The 17,082-nt window shown below is 40.5% G+C and overlaps 3 protein-coding genes across 3 annotated transcripts in view; 2 read left to right on the top strand and 1 right to left on the bottom strand.

Annotated features, from left to right (window-relative positions):
* The window catches only part of ppp4r1l (protein phosphatase 4, regulatory subunit 1-like), a 14,477-nt gene extending 1,659 nt beyond the window's left edge, over positions 1–12,818 (top strand). The window contains exons 3-20 of the mRNA XM_020594266.1: positions 397–526; positions 1,687–1,793; positions 2,030–2,172; positions 2,452–2,598; positions 2,953–3,060; positions 3,677–3,742; positions 4,002–4,160; positions 4,506–4,630; positions 5,232–5,734; positions 5,880–6,190; positions 7,197–7,283; positions 7,433–7,618; positions 8,340–8,501; positions 8,746–8,846; positions 9,008–9,128; positions 9,618–9,752; positions 9,866–10,007; positions 10,795–12,818. Of these exons, the coding sequence (XP_020449922.1) occupies positions 397–526; positions 1,687–1,793; positions 2,030–2,172; positions 2,452–2,598; positions 2,953–3,060; positions 3,677–3,742; positions 4,002–4,160; positions 4,506–4,630; positions 5,232–5,734; positions 5,880–6,190; positions 7,197–7,283; positions 7,433–7,618; positions 8,340–8,501; positions 8,746–8,846; positions 9,008–9,128; positions 9,618–9,752; positions 9,866–10,007; positions 10,795–10,940 (2,879 nt within the window). The 3' untranslated portion in view covers positions 10,941–12,818. The remainder of the gene's footprint in view (positions 1–396; positions 527–1,686; positions 1,794–2,029; positions 2,173–2,451; positions 2,599–2,952; positions 3,061–3,676; positions 3,743–4,001; positions 4,161–4,505; positions 4,631–5,231; positions 5,735–5,879; positions 6,191–7,196; positions 7,284–7,432; positions 7,619–8,339; positions 8,502–8,745; positions 8,847–9,007; positions 9,129–9,617; positions 9,753–9,865; positions 10,008–10,794) is intronic.
* Positions 12,819–13,532: 714 nt separating this feature from the next.
* On the bottom strand, positions 13,533–15,808 carry bcdin3d (BCDIN3 domain containing). Its single transcript, XM_020607281.1, has 2 exons — positions 15,531–15,808; positions 13,533–15,129 (listed from the first exon to the last, which is right to left on the bottom strand). Exons 1-2 carry the CDS (start codon positions 15,732–15,734, stop codon positions 14,590–14,592), a joined length of 744 nt encoding a protein of 247 aa, XP_020462937.1. The 5' UTR covers positions 15,735–15,808; the 3' UTR covers positions 13,533–14,589.
* A 383-nt stretch (positions 15,809–16,191) lies between these two features.
* Positions 16,192–17,082, top strand: part of cox14 (cytochrome c oxidase assembly factor COX14) — a 4,698-nt gene continuing 3,807 nt past the window's right edge. The window contains exon 1 of the mRNA XM_020607409.1: positions 16,192–16,314. The gene's annotated coding sequence lies outside the window, so the exon portion shown is untranslated. The remainder of the gene's footprint in view (positions 16,315–17,082) is intronic.

Here is a 17,082-nt window from a genome sequence, read left to right as displayed (position 1 = left end):
TTTCTGGGCAACCCCTTTAACCCATGTGAAATTTAAAGCTGGCAGCAGTAGTTCAGGGTTTTATGCCATGTTATTATTAGCAGTTCTAAAGACCCACAGTCCCTGCCGTCTGCATTAGCCAGAGTGATGAAAAAGTATTTAGATCTAGCTGTACAGGCAGTGCCATGGTTGAAACTTTAAATGTAATAATCAGTTAGACTTGAGCCTTGATGCTTCATCCACACTAGATGTTCTCCATTCCTGCCATTTGGCCTACCCATCAGTTTATAGACTGCTGTGGTATATCTGTCAGTATCCTCATTAAAGTCTTTTGTTTTTGTAGGCATTATGTGTGTGTGTTTCAAATATTGCTTCAATTTGTGAGAGTATAAAATAATCTTTTTCTCCCTCCCAAAGTTGGATTTGATGACTATGCTTCAGAGTGTGACGGAATCCGCATCACAGCCTTCCTTGATGCAGGACAAGACAACCTAACTCCTCTTGGAAGACTAGAGAAATATGCCTTCAGTGAGAATGTCTTCAACAGGTAAGTGGAGCCCTGTGCTCAGGCAGCACCCAAAGCCAGGCAAAAAGCTTCATATCACACATACGAGGCCTAAACCATGAACTGATAATCTGACTATCTTTAGGCTTAACTTAGATTTTTTGGTATCTGCCTTTTGGCCTTCCATCCACATCAAGCCCACTTTATTTCTTGGTCATCATTCATTTGTATTTGCCTTAAAGCACAAAATAATGTTTAATGTACAGTATATGTATTATACATCATAGTGATTATTTTGTGTGATCAATCCAGTTTGGCACTTTGACATTCTGCCATATCTAGTTGATTTTAGCAACAAGGAAGCATCTGTCAAATAACACGGAGGTGCTACCTAAAAGGGATAAGAAAATGTAACCAGATATTCAGGTTTTTTTTTTTTAGATGAGTTGAACTCTGTCTGGGAACCGTTCATCAGTGAGTTTGTTTTGTATGATATAAAGTAAACTTTGGTCTGTTGTATTTTATTTTGTGTACTTGCACATTTACATTTACTAGATAGTTGATTGGCTTTTCAGTGTGCAAGGACATCATTGCTATCATCATCATTGCGTCTTATTTGGCTTAGGTAGTTAATGGCATAATGTTGCACAATAGTACACTGCTATTTAAGCTTTTTTCGTTGACTGAATTGTATAGAATCATGAATTATATCATAAATCACACATCAGAACTTGACATAAACATGTCGTACGATCTCAAGTCAGCTCCAGGCTTGTTTTTTACATAGTCAGCTGAATGACTCACTGCATTCTTGTGTATTTACTAATTGCATACCTGTGTTAACCAAATGCCAAAAGACTTATAGTAGTGTCCTAGTGTCAGTCTGAACAAAGCATTAGGTTGACAATGGTAGTATTATTGCTTTAGCCTTCTGCTTGGTAAACTAATAGCCTGCCAGATATACTCAGTGTATTTAAACTCCTCAGTATGTTGCTTTTGAATAGTTTCATCACAGTGCCACCAGTCTGTTGTCCTCACATAAACATGTTTAGTTCCTGTCTTCATGCGTTTCATGCTCAGCTTTGCAGGGTTCAGGCCCTGTTGTCATTACCAAGTACGTGTGTGTACTTGACAGCTGTGTCCTCAGCACTTCTAGGCAATGGCGGACAGTGTGCTAACTTGATGCTCCTGTTGCTTTCTAGGCAGATTGTGGCTCGTGGCCTGCTTGATGTGCTTCGAGAGTTCAGTGACAATGAAAATGACTTTATCAGTGTCATGGAGACAGTTGTCAGAATGTCAGAAGATGGAGGTAGATGAATTTTCCTTTTCTTTTGTTTTGTGGTGATATCCACTAGATAAATTCACTATGGCCTTACGTCCCAGTTTAATATGATCATTTTTTGACTATTATTATTATTATTATTTTACTAAACAAAATGTCCAGGATTTAATCACTACACAATTGAAAGTACATAACATTTGTTGCACTGTAATGGCCACATTTTATTTTTATTATTAATCGTATAATGTAATGTGTCGACTCAGAGCCCACAGTGCGAGCTGAGCTGATGGAGCAGGTCCCCAACATTGCCATGTTTTTACATGAGAGTAGGCATAACTTCCCAGCCGCTTTCTCAAGATACTTGGTACCAATCGTGGTCCGGTATCTCACTGATCCAAATAACCAGGTAGGTTTCCAATTTGACAGTTTTCTAGCTGATCTTTACAGTTAAAAACTGTGAAAACAGTTGGTTAAAGAGAGTCAAGCATGCTTTTTTGTTTCTGAAGTATTGGTACATTACAGGTAGTTGTGTTACTAGAAGTGTAATGGCGTAAAGCAATATCCAAGGTTTGGTTGAGACTGTCAACAATCAAGTAAAAGGAAGATTCCCCCCCAAAATCTTAAAGTTTAAGAAGTAAAAAAAAAGTTTTAAAACTGGTTTTTAAGTCGCCTATACTTTTTCCAGGTGCGGAAGACGAGCCAGGCAGCGCTGCTTGTTCTGTTGGAGCAGGGCCTCATTTCTAAAGCTGACATGGAAACCAAAGTTTGTCCAGTTCTGCTAGATCTCACAAAACCCAGCAGTGATGACGACTACAAAATAGAAGCAGTTGCTGTAAGAAAATCTATTGTGTTATAACTTGATGTTTTTTTTTTCCTTGCATTAGTTATTCACTTTACACTGTTCAAATTATGTTATCTCAAATGTGTTCAGCCACCTGAGTCACACTGAACCTCCTATAACTTACACACACTTCTCTTTCCATCTCCACTCTTAATACCAAAGTATGTTGTTAAATGTGATTATTTGTATTGTATTGTCCCTCAGTGGCACATTTTTCACCTTTTTGTAAATCTTTTCTATTCAAATCGTCGGCTAGTTTTCATTCATAAATGCAAATTGTTTGTGCAGTTGGAGCACAGTCTGAGTTGTGGTGACACTTAATGCTCTCCACGTCTGCTGATACAGATTATGTGTAAAGTTGTCACCATGTTGAGTAAAGACACAGTGGAGCATCTACTCCTGCCACGTTTCTGTGACTTGTGCAGTGATGCCAGACTCTTCCAAGTTCGCAAGGTAAGAACCTCCACACCATTTACACCTCCTCTTCCTGACTTTAAAAAGTCAGACATATTATAGTATAATTTTGAACATGCAGTACAATCAGTTTCAGACTTCAGTTACAACTTGCACTTAACTTGTGTTTAATTATGTTTCGGGTGTTCCATGGGGATAAATTCAATAACTCTGTGAATCAGCCTTAATTTTGTTTTGCACATCAACGTAGTCCACACCTACACTTTTGTTTTCTGTCATTCAGGAATGTTAATCCTGTGGCGTCACTGGTGGTCTGTGATGGTTTTGCCAAGCAAAGGCAAAATGTATTTGAATGATTTGAACAATTAGATACTGTTAAGTGCAATAAATGCTTAAATTGCATTTCAATGTTTATATAATCAACATTACAAATAAGATCAAACAGCTGTTCAAAATCACTGTAGTCTGGTCTTTTTGATCAAAGTCCAGTTGCCATGGGAGGGATGATTTCTCAACAAGGCCACATAAATAACAGATGTAAAAATAAATGCGAACACAAATATTTTTTGAGTGGTTTTATGTGGTTTAAAAATAAACGCATGATTCATTAAGTGTATTGCCCTATTACTATTTATGTTTTTGTTTTGTGTTACAGGTCTGTGCTGCCAATTTTGGAGAATTTTGTTCTATTGTAGGTCAGGAAGCCACAGAAAAGCTACTGGTGAGAGACGTGACAGTTTTTTTTTTTTGACGTAACATAAAATCTTAACAGTGATGACCTTCGAGCCTTTCATGACTCAAGCCTTAACATATATAACATCCAATGAGTCACGTTAGCTGTGTTAGATTGCAGTGTAGTCAAAGTGATGCCATGAAACTTCACTGTGTGTCAAATTAAGTCACTAGTTTAATTGCATGCTTGTAGTTTAGAAATCCATCACTGCTCAAAGTTTGAAGACTTGGTTTTGCTTTCAATGTAGATGCCCAAGTTCTTCGATCTGTGCTCAGACAGTCTGTGGGGTATCAGGAAAGCCTGTGCTGAGTGCTTTATGGTGGTTTCCAATTGCACTTCTCCTGGGGTGCGACGCACAAAACTTTCCCCCCTGTTCATCAGCCTCATCAGTGATCAGTCCCGCTGGGTAAGCGTGTTTATATGTAACTCCCTCTGTATTGTGATGAAAATAGAATAGTTGCTGCTTAGACATGAGGTTCCATGTGCAGACCAAAATTTATTACCGCATGGGCAGTTTGCTATGATGAACATTTGGGATCTTGTGTATGCAGATTCTCACTGTATAAACAGAACTGCATGCAATTCCACTGTGCATGTGTGCTATATATGCAGCCTTTTAAACTAGTGTCTCATACAAATAATCCTGTTCCCTAATTCCTTAATCTCTTAAGCAAATGAAGATTGTTAGCGTAACACTTGTGAAAATCCTCTGTCACGTTCAAACTGAGAGTCTTTACTGCTCCACTTGTAGGTGCGCCAGGCTGCCTTTCAGTCTCTGGGACGTTTCATCTCCACTTTTGCTAATCCAGCCAGCAGAGGCATTCATTTCAGAGAGGACGGTGCCCTACCAGAGGTCCCCAGGTGTACAACAGACAGGTAAACCCATCTAATTTTCTTCTTTACAGGTGATGGTTTACTTTGATGTCTCTTTTTGGTTTGTTTGAATAATACTGGATTCAGTGTTATGGGTTTTTTGTATCAGAGTAGGTCAAAGTTTGCCAGATATTGTTAGTTCATTTAGTGAACTATATTTGTTCAGGTAGTAGTAATAATATGCACTGCACAAACATGAGTTTGTGTTGACACAGATGCAGCTTCAAGTGTTGCATCATTATTCTGATGAATTGTGGTCATAATTGGGCAAGATCAGGACAGACCAGGGTTTTTTGTTTGTTTTTTGGGTTTTTTTTTTTGCTAAAAGGTTTGTTTGCAGAGACAGAGAAATGAAAAGACCTGAAGTCGCCATGTTGAGATATTTTTACCTAGAAGGTAATGCTGCCTTCAGAGGAGTACTTGGTATAGTTTAAAATCTGACCAACGTTGAACTAAGGTTGAACACTGTTACTGTGTGGTTTTAACTATAGGGTTTGGGTAGCACATCTCGTAGTTAATGTTTACAAAAAGGCAGTATTAGAGATTAGATACATTTTAAGGATTTGCCAAAGTATTCCAATACATTTTGTTATTCTAATTTCAGTGAATGTTCCTTAAATTCCCTGAATTGCCACACCAAAAGACCCATCGCTCACACACCTCCCAACCAGGACGGCCGTGCCACACCTTCCCCAGAGCACATGTTGACACCAGACAGTGAGGACCTGCACAGCTTTGATGACAACCACACTCCTGTTTCTGGAGGGGCGCATGACAACTTCACCTACAGCATCTCAAACAGCTATAAAAGCTCTACAACTACAAACAATACTAAGAACACAAAAGAGATGGAGCAGACAGATGAGAACTTTAATTCTTTCCGATTCTGGAGGTGTCCTTTACCAGACATCAGCGAAGAACTGGAAATGATAAGTTGTCAGGCATCAGAAGAAGTGATAGACAAGGAGCATGAGAAAGAGAGAGACGAGGAGGAACCTGAAAATAATTGTCATGATTCCAAATCCAGCCATGGCAAAGCTACCAGCGACCAGATCCAGAAGGTTTTGGACTGTTTGCAACCACACATGGATGACCCTGATGTACAAGGTGAGTATACAGAGCCACAATATTTGTGACTAGTTGCATGCAGCACTTTCTTGCCTTTATATCTGATCAGCTGCTGTCTCTGTAGCTTTATTTTTGCACTGTATTGGCATGTAGGTTGAGCTGTGCATGTGTACTTTACCTCCAGCCCAAGTCCAGGTGTTGTCAGCAGCTCTGAAAGCAGCCCAGCTTGACAGTCCAGCAGACAACTGCCCGGCAGACAGCCCAACTGAATCCCAGCCAGAAGTGCAGCCTAAGAATGACACTGAGAGCCCATGTGTGGAGAGCATATCTTTAGAGGTTCAGTCAGAGAGCGAGAAGAGTCCCACAGAAGAGGAGCAAATGATGGAAAGTCCTCCAGCTGTGGAGTCGTACCTTGTCCTGGAGCAAGGAGATGAAGAGACTCAGACAGAGCCCCTGGGCTACCGGGATGAGTCTCCTTGTGACTCCCCTGTTCTTGTACGAAACTATACACATGTTGTTGTCTTAACTCAGCTGTATAATATATATGGCTGAACAAATGTACTCAAAAACTACATGCATGTACTGAACCTAAGCTGGGTTTGTACTTGGCACAAGGGGTTAACAGGAGTTTTACCATAGATACGTACCACAGTGCAGGTTTTGTTAAGATTTATCCCATTAATAACACCACTTTGACACTAATCAATCTGTATCATTCTTCAAAACCCTTGAAACCTTGGTTTCTCTATATTCAGGGCAAATCAGCAACACAAAGTTCTGAATAAAAATAAGTGTTACAAATAGCTAATTTGTTTAATTGGCACTGTGGTTTGATAAAACTTGACAGTGGGCTGGTAACAATTGTCTTCAGATTGTGATTCAGATTTTGCTAAATCTTCACTGGTGCACTGAAACACGTAGCTCAACCTGGCCACTTTGAACTAGTGAAACAAACGAGGACAAATCTCATGAAATAACCAAGGCTGTTAAAATGTGGGCAGGAAATTGTTTTTATACAGGTCAGAACTTAGAAGTTGATTTAATTAGTGATGTTGGGCTCTGCATATTCTCTCACTCCATGCGTATTTTGATTGATCTCCTTCCTGTATAGGAGACTACTGCTATGAAATCTTGCATGATCTGTTTTGTTTAATTCACTGTGAAAGAGTGCAGCCCTTGTGGTGAGTAGAAGTTTGCAGTTATGATGTTTTAGCAAGATGCGTGTTACCGAAAACGAGAACATCCCTTACCACCGTCCTCCTTAACCTGGTCTTCAATCTCCACCATCATGAAACCTCTGTAGCCCCAGTGTGCAGTTCATTTTTTCTTAGGAGGTGCAAGTCAGCTGTAGCCTCCATAGCTATGCTGCAACCCCTTTACACACAACTATAAATCCAGCATTAGGGTAGGCCTTGTGTATCTACTGAGAACAAAGAAAGTGACAAAAGTAGTGTATTTTTTCTAATGGGAGATTTGTGTGAATATTTGTATTTTTCCTCAGGAGTCTGAACTGATTGAGAGTGTGGAGGAGGAGGGAAAGGATGACTCTGCACATAGCCCACTCTCTGAAGACAAGCCCAAGATCCAGGTCAGTCAGCACAATTATACATCCTGGAAATATTGATTTGCTCCCCACATTTGCTGTTGATTAGCACATGGATTATTTTATACCTTTTTACTCTGCATTCGTGTTTCTCTTTGGTCCTCAAGCTCTTTAATTTGTTGTTGTGCCTTCAGAATGTCATCCCCCAGCAGCTATTGGATCAGTACCTCTCTATGACAGACCCAGCCCGGGCCCAAACAGTGGATACAGAGATAGCCAAACACTGTGCCTTCAGCCTGCCTGGGGTTGCTCTTACTCTGGGACGACAGAACTGGCACTGCCTCAAAGACACATATGAAACTCTTGCTACTGATGTGCAGGTGGGTCATCATGAGATGGCCGTGTGGCATTTGATGGCAAATTTTGTGATTCAGATTCCAAAATGAGAGAGACTGCATGAGGAAATGAAAAAGTAGCAAGGTATTACACTATTTTGGAAATATTGTATTGGAAACTCTTAAAAAGAGGGGGGAGATGTGAGATGCTTTATAAATGTGTGTCATAGAAGCAGTCACATTGTGTTATTTCTGACACTGTCAGGCTGTTGATGCAGCCTGTCTTTCCTTGTCCAAGTCCTAAATGAGCCATGTGTCAGTGTTATCCAGGAACAACATTTTTGTTCAGCCAAGGATTTCACTACATTTCTCGCGCAATCGTCATGAGTGATTTTGTCCTTAACATGATTCTTATGCACGCGCATTATGTGAGGATGTGAGGAACAACAGAAAATATACACAGCACAGTTGCTTCACATCAAACAGCAGCGACAGTGTGATGGCTCTCACTTCCTCATGATCTCATCACAGCCCTGAATGTCCCTGTTAGCTTGATAACATTGCAGTGGACCACTGCTAGTCACAGAGCGATTCAGATAAATGGCCTGTTTCTCAGTAACTTATTTTATGTAAGGATTACGCTGCTTCATCAATAACTATAAACATGTTCATACATTGTTGTCTTGCTATTTAAAAAACATGCTAGTATATTTTTGTTTATTAGACCTGACTTGTCCATGACTGACACTACCTCCCCCCCTCTCAGTGGAAGGTGCGGCGCACACTGGCTTTCTCCATCCATGAGCTGGCAGTTATTCTGGGAGACCAGCTGACGGCAGCTGATCTGGTGCCCATCTTCAATGGTTTCCTCAAAGACTTGGACGAGGTCCGCATTGGCGTGCTCAAACACCTGTATGACTTCCTCAAGGTAAGGTTTATATTCCTCTACTGCTGGTCCAGGGGAGATAAAAAAAAAAAAAAAGATTTAGAGATCAAAGAGTTGGAAAGTTTTGGTTTGCTATGTTGCACTAAAGCAGTTGTGACTGATGACAAGGGACTTAGCTGTATCAAGAGCTCTGTTATGATTTGATGAAGAAAGTCACAGGTGAATCAGTTGTTTTACAGGTAACACTAGATAATTAAGCAGGTTAATGTGCATTTTCTCATTGCAGCTGCTGCACGCAGACAAGAGGAGAGAATATCTGTACCAGCTGCAGGAGTTCATGGTGACGGACAACAGTCGCAACTGGAGATTCAGATATGAGCTGGCAGAGTATGTCTCCTTTTCCTCTTCAAGTCAGGAAGAAATTTGCAAATGATTACATTTTAGCAGAGTCTCTTATGACAGTATGCAAGGACTCTATTATACAACTGTTCACAGGAAATATAACCCTGATGTCAGACCTAGTTTTTGCTCTCTCTCCCACCCTCCAGGCAGTTGATCTTGATCATAGAGCTGTACAGCCACTATGACGTGTATGACTACCTCAGACAGATAGCACTCACACTTTGCTCTGACAAAGTCTCTGAGGTCAGATGGATCTCATACAAATTGGTAAGTGTACAAAATTGAATTAGGGTTTTTTGCTGGTGAGGAAAATCTTATGGTTGATAGTTGGATGAGCAAAAACATGCGAAAATCTCAGACAAAAAGGGAAACGAGTCACACAGATGGATGATGTTCTGCATATGTTATTATGAGATACAGTAAAGTATTGATAGTTGTATTTGATCATTGCAGCTTGGTTAGAACAAGGGCTGGGCAGTCAAGTGATCTCAATCGGTACAAAAAAGTCCCACAGTATTGATTTGAGTATTTTTAGATGATTGTATCTGTTATGCATTTTAGGCAACCTTCATCAATTCAATTGGCTGTTAGACTACAGCATCTGTATTTTATAGATTGATCAGGAAAAAAAATCTCCCCTAACTCTTATCAATAAAGAGAATACAGTATAGCTTGTGTCTTGCTCCATGGACAAGTCTAGTGTCATTGGTCAAAGAAAGTGAATTTTTCAACTGTTATTGCCTTCTGTGTTCTCAGGTTGTAGAGATCCTTCAAAAACTGTATTCATGTGGTGCTGATGATCTGGGCCTGAACTTCATTAACGAACTCACCATAAGGTTCTGTCACTGTCCCAAGTGGGTGGGGCGGCAGGCATTTGCCTTTATCTGCCAGGTTTGTAGCATCTTAACTTTACTTCACATGAAATGGTGGAATGGCAGCTTCAGCAGCATAGATGGCTGTGCATCAGTTTGATTGGTTGTCTTGAATGAATTTTCTTATTTTAGGCCATCGTGGAGGAGGATTGTATGCCTATGGAGCAGTTCAGCCAGCACCTCCTGCCCAGCCTACTCAGCCTCTCCTCAGACCCAGTGGCCAACGTTCGTGTACTAGTGGCTAAAGCGCTACGACAGACTGTCATGGAAAAAGGTAAAATGAAAGTGAAGTCAGTGACTGATGTCTCTGATCTTTAAAGGTACATTTTTGGATATGCACTGAGAAAGTTATAGAGCATAAACCCCAACTTGTCGGTTTTTTTAATATTTTCATTTGTATACGAATTAAAAGACAGTGTGTTAATTAGTGGACATCAGAAGTGTTGGTCAAAGGGATCTTTGTACTTTCATCATGCTAGCTGTTTCCCTCTGCAATAATGCAAAGAATTTTATTTCCACAATGCTGAACTATGCCTTTACAGCAAAACTGCAACCTTTTCAGAACTACCTAAAAATCATTAGCCATCAGTTATATGTAGGGCTGTACCCGGATTTTGTCAGTCGGCTCTTAAGTGCGACTATTTGGCTGTTTTTCTTCTTTTGTATAATTAAATAAATATAGCCTATACTGTCAGAAAATTAAATGGCATGAATTTCAGTGATTTTGACCACATTAACATTGGTATTTCAGTGCAAAAGAGTGGTATGAACATATTTCTGAGCATTTAAAAACTAAAAGACAGCTGCATATGATGCAGTATATAAATTGATGATGTATAATGTTGGGCTGCCATATGGATTTGTTGGAATAACGAGGCAGGCAGCACACTTATATTTTTGTTGAAACAGTGCTCTTATAGGCAAGTTTTTATTTTTTTTATTACCTATAAAATCAGCTTTTCATTTGTAAGCAAGGCGTTGTGTGTCTTCTTTCAGAAGTTGCCCTGTAGCTTCTGGCTGGTAGCTTTTTATGTTCACTCAGTCTGGTACTTGGTTTCCAGCATACTTCAAGGAGCCGGTCTGTGCCTACTCTGATGAGCTGGAAGAGACTGTCATGGCTCTGCAGTCCGACAAGGACCGGGACGTCCGCTTCTTTGCCAGCCTGGACCCCAACAAAGTTTTGATGGACACAGCTCCCTTGATCTAGCCTCAGCTCCTCACTCCCATTATAGCCCACCTGCCTGTCTACCTGTCTGTCTGACTGATGCACAGTCAGAATAATTTGCAACACCAGCACCCGTCCAGGTCCCCATAACTCTCCTGCCGGGCAGACCTGCACCAGTAACCACTTGCAAATCATGTCAGATGTTCAGAATACAGTATAAAAGTATGAGCATGTTCAAACAAACACAGCCCTGCGTCTGATAGGGCGCCATGTAACGCACATTACATTCACAACACAAAATGCATACTTCTCAGAGTTTTCAGACAATGAGCAGGGCTAATAGGTCAGCTGCACCATTTTGGGAGCTGCTGTTTTTTTGTTTTGTTTTTTACCTGAACCTTTTCCCAACTTCCTCTACACTAACATTGGTGTAATTTTAACTTGTAAAACTATGACAGAATCTCTCTCCAAAGCTAATTGTAAACTTGTTATGGAATTACTGAATTGATATTTTTTCCATTGCTTCGGTTTGTGGATTTCTTAATGAACAAGCAGGCGTGGCCTGCCTGACTGACATGTGCACTAACTCAGGGGGACTCATCTGAACCTAAACAGCATTACTAGCTTACATGCTAAGCAGCAGTTCCTGGATCCCTGATGAAATGAACTCCAGCTGCCTGAGCAACAGACCAGCCAAACCAAGTAGCTCTGCTGGTGTGTCTCGTCTCAACTCCTCCCGTATACCTCGTTTGTCTCAGATGTCCTTTGTCCTCTGAGTTATTGTCCAGTTCCCTTCCAGCTGGTATTCAGTCTTTTTCCCCTGCATTGCTCTACCTGGTCTTTATGGGCCACTGAAACCACTACTACTGCACAGATACAAGTGTGATTCTACCACTCTGTGCACCTTTCGATTAAAACCATATATTAGACTTTTTTTTTTTAAACAACTTAATAAAGTTTTGAACCCCACCCTTCCCCCCACCCTCCAAAAAAAAACCTGTGTCTGTTTACCAAAAATGTGACACAACATGTCTCCTAAACCAGAGGAGACTACTGAAATACCTCTGTTTGGACATGGCTGGCCAGTGTGTCGTGCATGTAGAGGGACATCCACGGTTCAACCAGGCTCTGAATGTCCTTGAATGGTAACTCTGTGGTGTTGACCGAAAACATCTTAACAAGGGCTCATGATGATGTGACACAGTGTGATGTAAAACTCAGAGAAGAGGAAGAAAGCAAGTACATTGTTGGATTATGCATGTTTCCCAACTCTCTTCCTTCCCCAATTTGTGTACAGAGTATTCCAGTTTCTTAAGGTTGACTTCCTGATATTGAGTAATGTGACCATGTTAGCTTTCAGTGGATCTGACTGACAAGTTGTATGGTAGGATATAGGAATGGTTGTGTTATGAGACTTAAAGACAGCTGTCCATTATTTTCCTCTCTTGATCGAATGATTTAAGTATGAGGTTTCTCAAGATTTGCAACTCTTTGTACAGCGTAAACTGTGGAAGACAGCATGTGTTTATGGAACCAAGGCCAGTGTAGTCGGGTTTTTACCCATCGAGATGTGTGAATACTGGGAGCAGTCACCAAGTCACTTTTTGTAGTCTCTTGAGTTTGTTTTCCTTTTGTAAATGGCCTCCTTTTATTGAACCTAGACATGAGAGTTTAAGCTGATTGTGTGTGTGTGTGCTGTGCATCTCAAGTCTTTCTGCGAAAGGAGAGCTCACTGCGGGAATGGCAGCGTCTACTCATCTCGTCTCTGCGATTTGTGTCCATCTCGTTTTTTTTTAATGTAGTAGAACAGTTAATATATACATTTTATGAAATTTATTTTTCTTTTCAATTATGCATCACTGTTCAAAAATTTTATATTCTAACTTTACAAAATTTACAACCTTTGTAATATTAAATGGTTTCTTTTAAAAAGACGTTTTATGTAATGTTATTTTTTAGTATTCTGTAATTAAAATTATGAAAATTTGAGTAACGTGCTGAGGTTTAGGTCTCTTAGTTTTGCATTACTGACCAGTGAAGTTCAGACAGCTCTGACACAGAAGGGAACAGCTGCATTTTGAAAATGGAAAAAATGGGCAGGGTTCTGATTTCATATTCTCAAAGTGAGTGGTTGTAGAACTAGGTAATCTTTGGCAAATATTGAAATTGACAAAACTGATCAGTGAGGCAGATTGTTTTTGAAAAACGTGTATTTCAACAAACCTTTAAGATTAGGCTTAAAACTTTCCTTTCTGATATGATATAGTTCTGTTAGTTAATTTTCAATATAGTACTTGTAGGACAGTGAAGGAGGGTAGAAAGGTGCTTAGCATGTTGTTATGTCTTGGCACCATAATGTGGCTGAAAAAGGATGACTAGCAGCCATCTGCAACAGCAAGTAAACATGGGGCCTGGGCTGGCCAGGTGCCACTGAGTATATTTAACCATGCCAGTGGTTTACACCCTTATAGTGGATGTGCATTTAAGATAGGTTTGGTTTGGCGTACCGTTCCTTAAGTCATAGGCCTAGGCTGGGAATCCTCCCATGATGCTCTGACCTCCCCTCCTCTTTTCCCTCTTCTCCATTTTATTTATATATGCCACCAGAACAGCACTAACTGTGTGTCTCCTCTCTCCTGTAGTGTCCTCTCTCTCTCTCTCGTACCTTTCTGCAGGTATCCCTGGCCCCGGTGCTCCATGTTTCTGTTGAGCAGTCACTGACCACATTAACCTGCCCAGTGTTTGTTGTGCCCTGATACTTTTCTTTTCTCTTTCCTCTATCCACTCATCCCAACCATTTGAGGCTGGAGGCCGTCCACCAAGAGCCAGGGTCTGTTGGAGGTTTCTTCAGTTAAAGGGAGTTTTTTTCTCTCCACTGTCGCCAAGTGATTGCTCAGGGGGGATTTGTGGGGTTTTCCGTATAAAACTCCTAAGGTCTAGACCTCACTGTGTAAAGTGCCCTGAGATGATTGTTGTTGTGAACTGGTGCTATACAAATAATTTAATTCCATATACCACAGCTCCCAGTTCTTCTAGAGCTGGAACACATTGTCATTGCAGTGGCAACTGAATTGGCAATATTGATTATTCAGTAATTTGATTAGGTGATTTATTCATTTTGTCAAGTACAGATTCTAAGCATTGCTTGGTTCCTTCTTTGGTGTGAAGATTTAATACCAGTATAAACTGAGTATCTTTGGATTTTGGGTCAAACAAAAGATAGTTAAATATTTTTAACTATTGTCTGACACAGGCAAACATTTCTCTATAATAACTAAATTGCATAAAGCTTAAACTGCCAGTTTTATCAATTTACAGACTAATAGTTTGGGCTATAAAATGTCACTACATAGTAAAATAAAGTTTATCGGCCGTTTCCACAGCCCAAGGTGTTGTCTTCAAAAATAATTCATTTGCCAAATCAAGAGTACAAAACCCAAGGACATGCACTATTTCCTAGAGTTTAAGACAATAAGTATAACTCTTCGTATTTCAGAAGCTGGAAACGGTACATTTGACATTTTCTTTGTAAGTTATTTCAACCATAAATGAATTACCCAAAATGATGAGTAATGTCAACCAAGTAATCCAACTCCACATTTCAACCTTTAAACAACATTTTTTTTCTTTGTTTTTTGTCATCCTGATCATCTCCCTGCTACAAATTAAAGCTTAACATTGTCCTTCAGTCTTAGCTTTTTTTGAAGAGCAGCAGTTTTCTGTCCCATGCAGTGCGGCCAAAGCTATGAATAAGCTTCATGCCACAGTGTCTCTCCAGATGCTCCCTCACACATTTTGCTATATCCCCACGAATCTTCAAAGTCTTAAAGTGGTCAAAGTCTGAGCGACCCAGCTTCCTCAGCCGCCGGGCTGCAGAGCGATAGCACTTCCAGGGCTGGGCCTCCATCAGGAGGTGCTGGCTGATAGAGGCCAAGCGAGAAAGCAGCTGTAGCAGGCCAGAGTCTCCGTGGTTCAAATGGACCCACATGGTAACAGCCAGACACAAACACAGGTGGAAGCTGGAGCAGCTGTGCTGGTTGAGGTAATCCTGCAGTTGGTCAGTGGCTGCAGTGATGTCCAGAGAAATGAAGGAGATGTTGCTGAGCAGAGGGTTGGTCTGCTGAGCCCGCTGAATGAGGCCCTCATCCAAGTCTAAACCCAGGAGATGAACTTTACTTCCATCTGATTCAGGCTCCTGCACCAGATGCTTGTAAAAAGCTACACTCAGTTCCTGTCATGCACAGGGAAAAGAGGAGGACAACATTAAGTACTTATGCTATAGTAGAGGACCAATCCATACATTTTGTATAAGAATTTGTTTACTTGTGTGGCTCAGAGGACACTTTCTAAAGTTTGAAAAAAAAAAATCCTGATAGTGTCTTTCACTAAACCTGTCATCAAAGACACTATCTGTTGCACTTTGGGAAATGTAGGGTGTTGAGGTTAGAGTGCAGAGGCTTGACTCGGTAAAAGTAAAGATATTGTGGCATCTACTAACTCAAATTTGATCACTTTCTCGCAAGTCGACCATATTAATCTAAATTTAATAGAAATACTGGGAATATTCGATTTAAATGGGTATCATAGATGCACTTTTTAGAGACAGGTACTGTATGTCCCCAAGGCACATACCCCTGAATTACATCCCACGTCCAGGATCAGTGTAGGTTGATGGCGATCGCTGTAGCCAATATCCTGAAGGAGTGTGGTCGGAATCAGGCTCAAACGGTTCTCCGGAGGATTAAATGTGTAATAATTTATAAAGTTGCCATAGGGAGCGGCTCCCGGATCATTAATATCGTCAACAAACGCGCTATTTAACGAACATGATGCCATTATAATGTGTGCGTCTCCAAAATACTTCCGGATGGAAAGCGCTGACTGCAGCCAAGAAGGGCCTGTATCCGCTTACACAGCTCATATAAGCAGGTTCATAGTTTTGTTTTTTTAATTGGGTGGATAGCGTATGGCAGCGTATTATTGTCATCACGAGAAAAACAGATTTATTCAGCTTCTCATTAAAACGATATATAACATTTGTCTAAACCTTTTACCATTGTGGTGGCAGCAACTCACACAGTGTCTGTCAGTAGCCCCCCTACCCCCGCTCGCTACAATATTTTGCTAAAAATCATGGTTAATATATTTTAATATAGGGTAAAAAAAAACAGGGTTCGAGTTAATACATGCATGTGTTTAGCCCATGGTAATAGGTCACTCCACTACGAAGATAGTATATGTTTCAATGTCCTCCCGGTCAGTAGTGGGCGCACTACAACTTTACCCTCAGGTTTGTTAGGCAAGGAGAAAAGTTTCCTCTGTGTTCCCGTACCTAACGACAGCTAACTTCCGATATTGGCGTGTTGACATTGAGGACAATTACAATCTACGCGTGTCGTTGCGTTTAAAATAAAAGGTAAGAAAAGACTAAATTATTTGCTTCGTGAGAGAGTGTGACCACGACCGTTTATTTCGAAGTTTATGAAAATAATGTCATCTGCCAAACTACATGAAAACTAACAAGACACCTCGCATGACTAACTTCAGTTTGTGTGGAACATTCGTCATTAACATGAACAAATTGAAATCTTTCTGATAAATAAGATTTGAACCAACTTAGCCCAGTTCCTTTAATCCCAATAACATGTTCAAGTCTCTGCAGTAAGATGCTGTGATCAATGGTGTCAAAAGCAGCACTGAGATCTAAGAGGACAAGTATGGAGACAAGTCCTTTGTCCGAGGCTAGGAGAAGATCATTGGTGACTTTCACTAATGCGGTTTCTGTACTATGATGGACTCTAAACCCTGACTGAAAATCCTCAAAGAAATCATTCTTGTGCAAGTGGTCACATAACTGCTTTGCAACAGCTTTTTCAAGGATTTTGGAAATAAATGGGAGATTGGATATTGGTCTATAAGTAGCTAGGACACCTGGGTCAAGAGTAGGCTTCTTGAGTAGAGGGTTAATTACTGCAAGTTTAAAAGCCTGTGGAACATAACCAGTTAATAGAGAGAGGTTAATCAGATCTACTATGGATGTGCTGATTAGGGGAAAGACGTCTTTGAGCAGCCTGGTCGGGATGGGGTCCAGGAGACATGTTGATGATTTAGATGAAGCAATTGTTGAGGTCAACTCAGAGAGATCTATAGGGGAGAAGTAGTCCAAGTATAAATGAGGTCTCAC

This window comes from Monopterus albus, unplaced genomic scaffold (genome assembly GCF_001952655.1).
Source record: "Monopterus albus unplaced genomic scaffold, M_albus_1.0 scaffold1.1, whole genome shotgun sequence".
In the NCBI taxonomy this organism is placed as follows: domain Eukaryota; kingdom Metazoa; phylum Chordata; class Actinopteri; order Synbranchiformes; family Synbranchidae; genus Monopterus; species Monopterus albus.
This window is presented reverse-complemented; position numbering and strand designations above follow the sequence as displayed.

Coding starts and splice junctions, on each gene's coding strand:
- bcdin3d (XM_020607281.1), bottom strand. CDS start 15,734: ATGGCATCATGTTCGTTAAATAGCGCGTTTGTTGACGATATTAATGAT. Junction 15,130..15,530: donor ACGTGGGATGTAATTCAGGG/GTATGTGCCTTG, acceptor TGTGCATGACAG/GAACTGAGTGTAGCTTTTTA.